At 46.7% G+C, this 6,627-nt stretch overlaps 1 protein-coding gene across 1 annotated transcript in view; it reads left to right on the top strand.

Annotated features, from left to right (window-relative positions):
* The window catches only part of svopl (SVOP-like), a 7,603-nt gene continuing 976 nt past the window's right edge, over positions 1-6,627 (top strand). The window contains exons 1-11 of the mRNA XM_070992634.1: positions 1-135; positions 1,038-1,161; positions 1,276-1,370; positions 3,168-3,266; positions 3,801-3,872; positions 4,010-4,134; positions 4,916-4,979; positions 5,373-5,498; positions 5,617-5,745; positions 5,993-6,066; positions 6,320-6,516. Coding sequence (XP_070848735.1) covers positions 1,059-1,161; positions 1,276-1,370; positions 3,168-3,266; positions 3,801-3,872; positions 4,010-4,134; positions 4,916-4,979; positions 5,373-5,498; positions 5,617-5,745; positions 5,993-6,066; positions 6,320-6,516 — 1,084 coding nt within the window. The 5' untranslated portion in view covers positions 1-135; positions 1,038-1,058. The remainder of the gene's footprint in view (positions 136-1,037; positions 1,162-1,275; positions 1,371-3,167; positions 3,267-3,800; positions 3,873-4,009; positions 4,135-4,915; positions 4,980-5,372; positions 5,499-5,616; positions 5,746-5,992; positions 6,067-6,319; positions 6,517-6,627) is intronic.

Here is a 6,627-nt window from a genome sequence, read left to right as displayed (position 1 = left end):
CACTTCCTGATACACCTGGTCAGGTAACAATAACAACAGCTTATACCGGAATAACCTGCAACACACACAGTAAAAGATCCACCGCAGCATGAAAAGAGACGAGTGGTCGCTTCATCACTGAACTCAATCTACTGTGTAAGTACGTTTCTTCCCGACAACTTTTAAATTAACGTGAACGCGGTTCGTCGTTGACGCCCTGAAGCTGAAGTGAAGCTAACATCGACCTAATGCTCCTACGAGGAGTGACGTGTGAAACCATGATGTTTCTCTGCAGCCTCTCGTGTGATAAATCAGGGTTTATGACCGATATTCGACTTTTACCGCTCTGCGTTCCCCCACAGTCCCTGAAGTAACCTGTCCGCCAAACCCCGTTCAAAAGTCTGCGGATTTAACGTTTTCTCTCTGATGACGGCTGGAAACATTCACACATGGCAGGAAACGAGCCAAGAGTAATGAAAAGTCCTCTGTGAATGTCGGCTCTCATACGATCCACCTTCAGACACTTTCCTTCAGTAAAGTCTAGTTTTGTGAACCGGTTCACTTTGAAAGCAGGTTAAACAAACGCTCAGATTTATTAAAATCACAGAATGCTTCAAGGTGCTTCTGTCAATACGAGTCACAGTTCACACAAGCGAGCTCATTAAACTGATGGATTTCTGAATGGAGTTAGCCACAACTTTATCTCCATCCAAGAACGAGCTGAAGGACCCAACCTAAAACCATAGATGTGTGCGTGCGTGCGTGCGTGCGTGTGTATGATTTATTGATTGATTTCATCCCTGATTCCAAAAAGTTGAATGCTGTTTAAAATGTTAATAAAAACAATTAAATTGAAAATGTGTTCAAATGAATGAAAATATGATGACGAGCCAAAAATAAACCTCACTCAAGCAAAAGGAGTGCAGGAAACCAGAATTATTGTATTTTTTGATCTACATATAAGACAGGATATTCAGGATAATTACTGGCACCATGCAGCTGAATCTGAAAGTTCCATAATGTTAGAAAAGTACCATATTTTCTTCTCCAAATCCCAGAAACGTTCATGTGTCCTCAGGATGGGCGATGGTATGAAGACTCAGCTGGTGGCCGCCATCCACCTGCAGGAGGTGGAGCTGGAAGAGAAACCTGCAGACAAGCAGCAGGGCAGCAGCAACAATGGTGAGCGTGAAGTCAGCCATCAATGAGCTGCAGAGGGTGGCGTCGACAGAGAGGAACCTCTGACATAAAACATGTACGACGTGTTGAAAAGAGTGTCGCTTTGTGTTTCTGCAGCAGCAGACGAGACGTTCACTGTGGAAGACGCCGTGGAAACGATCGGCTTCGGTCGCTTTCACGTCCTGCTGTTTGTCATCATGGGCAGCTCCAACGTACGAAACCAGACCTTTAACTTCTGAGTGTGTCTGTGACTCTGAGCTCAGGATGTGACGAGAGACGAGAATTCATTTAGATTCAGAGGATCCACAAAGACCAGAGACACTGACAGACACTGACAGACACTGACAGACACCGACAGACACCGACAGACACTGACAGACAGACACTGACAGACACCGACAGACACTGACAGACAGACACTGACAGACACCGACAGACACTGACAGACACCGACAGACACTGACAGACACTGACAGACACCGACAGACACCGACAGACACTGACAGACACCGACAGACACTGACAGACACTGACAGACACCGACAGACACTGACAGACACTGACAGACACCGACAGACACTGACAGACACTGACAGACACCGACAGACGCTAACAGACACTGACAGACACCGACAGACACCGACAGACACTGACAGACACTGACAGACACCGACAGACGCTAACAGACACTGACAGACACCGACAGACACCGACAGACACCGACAGACACCGACAGATGCTAACAGACAGACACTGACAGACACCGACAGACACCGACAGACATCGACAGATGCTAACAGACACTGACAGACGCTAACAGACATTAACAGACAGACACTGACAGACACTGACAGACACCAACAGACACCGACAGATGCTAACAGACACTGACAGACGCTAACAGACATTAACAGACAGACACTGACAGACATTAACAGACACTGACAGACAGACATTAACAGACACTGACAGACATTAACAGACACTGACAGACAGACATTAACAGACGCTAACAGACACTGACAGACATTAACAGACACTGACAGACATTAACAGACACTGACAGACATTAACAGACATTAACAGACACTGACAGACAGACATTAACAGACAGACACTGACAGACATTAACAGACACTGACAGACGCTGACAGACATTAACAGACACTGACAGACATTAACAGACACTGACAGACGCTGACAGACATTAACAGACACTGACAGACATTAACGGACGCTAACAGACACTGACAGACACCGACAGACACCGACAGACACTGACAGACACCGACAGACACCGACAGACACTGACAGACACCGACAGACACCGACAGACACTGACAGACACTGACAGACACTGACAGACACCGACAGAGACTAACAGACACCGACAGACACCGACAGACACCGACAGACACCGACAGACACTGACAGACACTGACAGACACCGACAGAGACTAACAGACACTGACAGACACTGACAGACACCGACAGACACCGACAGATGCTAACAGACACTGACAGACGCTAACAGACATTAACAGACACTGACAGACAGACATTAACAGACGCTAACAGACACTGACAGACATTAACAGACACTGACGGACATTAACAGACACTGACAGACATTAACAGACATTAACAGACACTGACAGACAGACATTAACAGACAGACACTGACAGACATTAACAGACACTGACAGATGCTGACAGACATTAACAGACACTGACAGACATTAACGGACGTTAACAGACACTGACAGACACTGACAGACATTAACAGACGCTGACAGACGCTGACAAACGGTCATATAAATGAACATTTCGCAGAGTTTCAGATTCTCCTTTAAACCTTGAAATGAATTCAAGGGTCAGTGAATATTGACATAACAGACACTTTGCATGATGTTTGCTGCCTTAAACATGCTGTGTGTGTGTGTGTGTGTGTGTGTGTGTGTGTGTGTGTGTGTGTGTGTGTGTGTGTGTGTGTGTGTGTGTGTGTGTAGATTGTGGAGGCGATGGAGATCATGCTGTTAGCTGTAGTTTCTCCTGAGATTCGATGTGAGTGGCGTCTGGACGACTGGCAGGTCGCTCTCGTCTCCACAGTGAGTCCGAGTTAAGACATAATCTGATGTCAGTCTTTGTCCTTCAGGGTCTCAGAGTCCACTGATGTCTTCAAATGTCTCATATTGTCCAAATCTCAAAGAGATTCAGATTCCAAACAGAAAATAACTTCCACAGTTAGCTGATGGTCACAGCTGATTCGTTTCCTGTCCATTGACTAATTGTTTCCCAGCCTGTGGGTCACAACCCCCCCGAGGGTCAAACAGTCAGTCCAACATGGTCATCTGTGTCTTTTGTCCATTTGTGAATAACCTCGATGACCTTATTAGGACTTATTACATTATTACATCAACCAGTGAACCAAAGATGTTGATTTCATTTCAAGAGATTTGAAGAGACTGCAGTACTGTCCCTCTGCAGTACCACCGTGTTACTGCAGTACTGTCCCTCTGCAGTACTGTCCCTCTGCAGTACCACTGTGTTACTGCAGTACTGTCCCTCTGCAGTACCACAGTGATACTGCAGTACTGTCCCTGTGCAGTACTGTAGGTACTGACTGCAGTGTTTTGTCTCAGATGGTGTTCGTGGGCTTCATGGTGTGTGGAGTTTTGGCAGGATACACCGCTGACCGATACGGACGCTGGAAGGTCAGAAACATATTTAATGAAATATTTCCTAAATGTTTTCACACAGATCATATTTAACCTGAGTCTGTTTTGTGTTTGGCTGCCTGTGTGTTTGTGTACTGTTGTGTACTGTTGTGTACTGTTGTGCATATAAACAGGTGGTGTTTGGAGGTTTTGTGTGGAGCGCCTACTTCTCTCTGCTCACCTCGTTCGCTCCGTCGTACGGTTGGTTCATCTTCCTGCGCAGCATGGTGGGCTGCGGGGTCGCAGGAGTGTCCCAGGGGTCAGTGCACACACACACACACACACACACACACACACACACACACACACACACACACACACACACACACACACACACACACACTGTAACTCTGTTGTTGTTTTCATTGTTGTTGTTGTCATTATTGACATTGTTGTTGTTGTTGCTGTCTTTGTTGTTATTGTTGTTGTCGTCCTTGCTGTTGTTGTTGTTGTTGTTGTTGTTGTTGTTGTTGTTGTCGTCCTTGCTGTTGCTGTTGTTGTTGTTGCTGTCTTTGTTGTTGTTGTCATTGTTGTCCTTGCTGTTGTTGTTGTTGTCATTGTCCTTGCTGTTGTTGTTGTTGTCGTCCTTGTTGTTGTTGTTGTCCTTGCTGTTGTTGTTGTTGTCGTCCTTGCTGTTGTTGTCGTCCTTGCTGTTGCTGTTGTTGTTGTTGTTGCTGTCTTTGTTGTTGTCGTCCTTGCTGTTGTTGTTGCTGTTGTTGCTGTTGTCGTCCTTGCTGTTGTTGTTGTTGTCGTTGTCGTCCTTGCTGTTGTTGTTGTTGTTGTTGTCGTCCTTGCTGTTGTTGTTGTTGTCGTCCTTGCTGTTGTTGTCGTTGTCGTCCTTGCTGTTGTTGTTGTTGTCGTCCTTGCTGTTGTTGTTGTTGTTGTTGTTGTTGTTGTTGTTGTCGTCGTCGTTGTCCTTGCTGTTGTTGTTGTCGTCCTTGCTGTTGTTGTCGTCCTTGCTGTTGCTGTTGTTGTTGTTGTTGCTGTCTTTGTTGTTGTTGTTGTCATTGTCGTCCTTGCTGTTGTTGTTGTCGCGTCAGCTTTGTGCTGAAGACAGAGTTCATCCCTGCGAAGTATCGAGCTTTCCTGCTGCCTCTGGCTTCCGTGAGTCGCTCTTTACTTCTTCGCCTCCTCAGTCGTAACTTTAGACTGAATAATGATGATAATAAAGCACTTTTCTCTGCTCCAGGACACAAAAACAGGCTGAGCGTTCTGAGAATTTCACTTCAGTTCTGACCTTCAGAAGCTGAAGTTGACTCCAGACACCAACATGATGAGTTCGGATCAGGATTTTATTGATAATTGATGATGATCTAAACGTCGTCAATCTGCTTTGAAGTTCTAATAAAGAACAATAATGTTTGCGTTCTATCTGTTGTCCGCTGAGGATCTTTGTTCTGTAAAGACGTGCTAAGACGCCCACAGGTGTTCTCAAACTCACCTGATGTATGATGTCATCAGAGATTTCCCAGCATGCTCTCTGTCTCTGTGCATCAGATCTTCTGGATGATGGGCTCCATGCTGATCATCATACTGGGGATGCTCGTGGTTCCCACTCTGGGGTGGAGGTGGATGATACGGCTGTCCGTCACCCCCAGTGTCCTCCTCATCTTCCTGTTCAAGGTGAAAGCTCCTGCTCACCTGTCTGCCCTCACCTGTCCACCCTGTTTGAGGTGTTGTGTTCACTGCTGTCTCCTCAGGTCAAACTCAATCCTGTCTGTCTGTGTTTTTAATGCATCAGTTTATTCCGGAGTCGGCTCGTTACAACGTGTCAGCGGGAAACATTCAGGCTGCTGTTGACACTCTGCAGAAGATCGCAAAAATGAACCGAGTTTCTCTTCCTCCAGGACGCCTGGTGGAGCCGGCTGTGGTAGGTTCCCCCTCAGCCCTCAGGCCTCGCTGTGAATGGACGGTGTAGTCGACGAACGACTTCAGGAATCCTGAAAAATAAGCTCACCCCTTCATATTCTGTCTGTCAAACTGCACAGTGCGAATCCCAAAAACACTTTGTTTTTATTTATTTGAAACTAATTGACATCAGAGACAGGCCTCCCTGTCATCTGAGCTGCTGCTGTTTCATCTCTGAACTTTAATGTAGGCGAATGTCTGTGTTTCAGAGTGAGAGAGGCAGCTGGAGGATTCTGCTCAGCTCATCGTTCAGGAGGACGTCTTTGCTGCTCTGGTATTCATGGTAACGTTTCACTTCTATGTCGCAAATGATTTAATGCTGTTTTGTTGTCTGTTGTACTTTATTATACTGACAGCAGTGAGAGAGGAAGGAGGAGAACAAGATGCAGCAGAGGTCCCTGTCCAGACTCGACCTGGATGAGTCGTGGTCCTCGATGCATCGCTGAAACATATTTGGTTGTTGTGTTTAATCCGGTATGATGAGACAAACCTGTTCCCGGGTTCACGTTCTCACCGTGGCGTCCTTCGTCCGTCAGGTTCGTGGCCTCCTTCGGGTACTACGGCTCGGTGCTGAGCAGTTCGGAGCTGCTGGAGAAGAACTTGCTGTGTGTGACGGACGCAGATCGAGAGCATCAGATCAAACACCGCCATGAGGACGGACTGTGTTACTGCATCTCCTTTGCACCCAGCGACTACTACACACTGCTCATCAGCTGCCTGGGAGAGGTCGCATGTAAGTGGACAACTGACTGGACTGAGGTCAGCACATTAAGATGCTTTCTGTTAGCATGCTAACATCACCTCAAAGCTGACATGTCCTAAACAGGCCACCGTACGGAGGATC

The sequence above is a fragment of the Chaetodon trifascialis genome, chromosome 22 (genome assembly GCF_039877785.1).
Source record: "Chaetodon trifascialis isolate fChaTrf1 chromosome 22, fChaTrf1.hap1, whole genome shotgun sequence".
Classification (NCBI taxonomy): domain Eukaryota; kingdom Metazoa; phylum Chordata; class Actinopteri; order Chaetodontiformes; family Chaetodontidae; genus Chaetodon; species Chaetodon trifascialis.
Note: the sequence above shows the minus strand (reverse complement) of the source record. Positions and strands in the feature narration are given on the sequence as shown.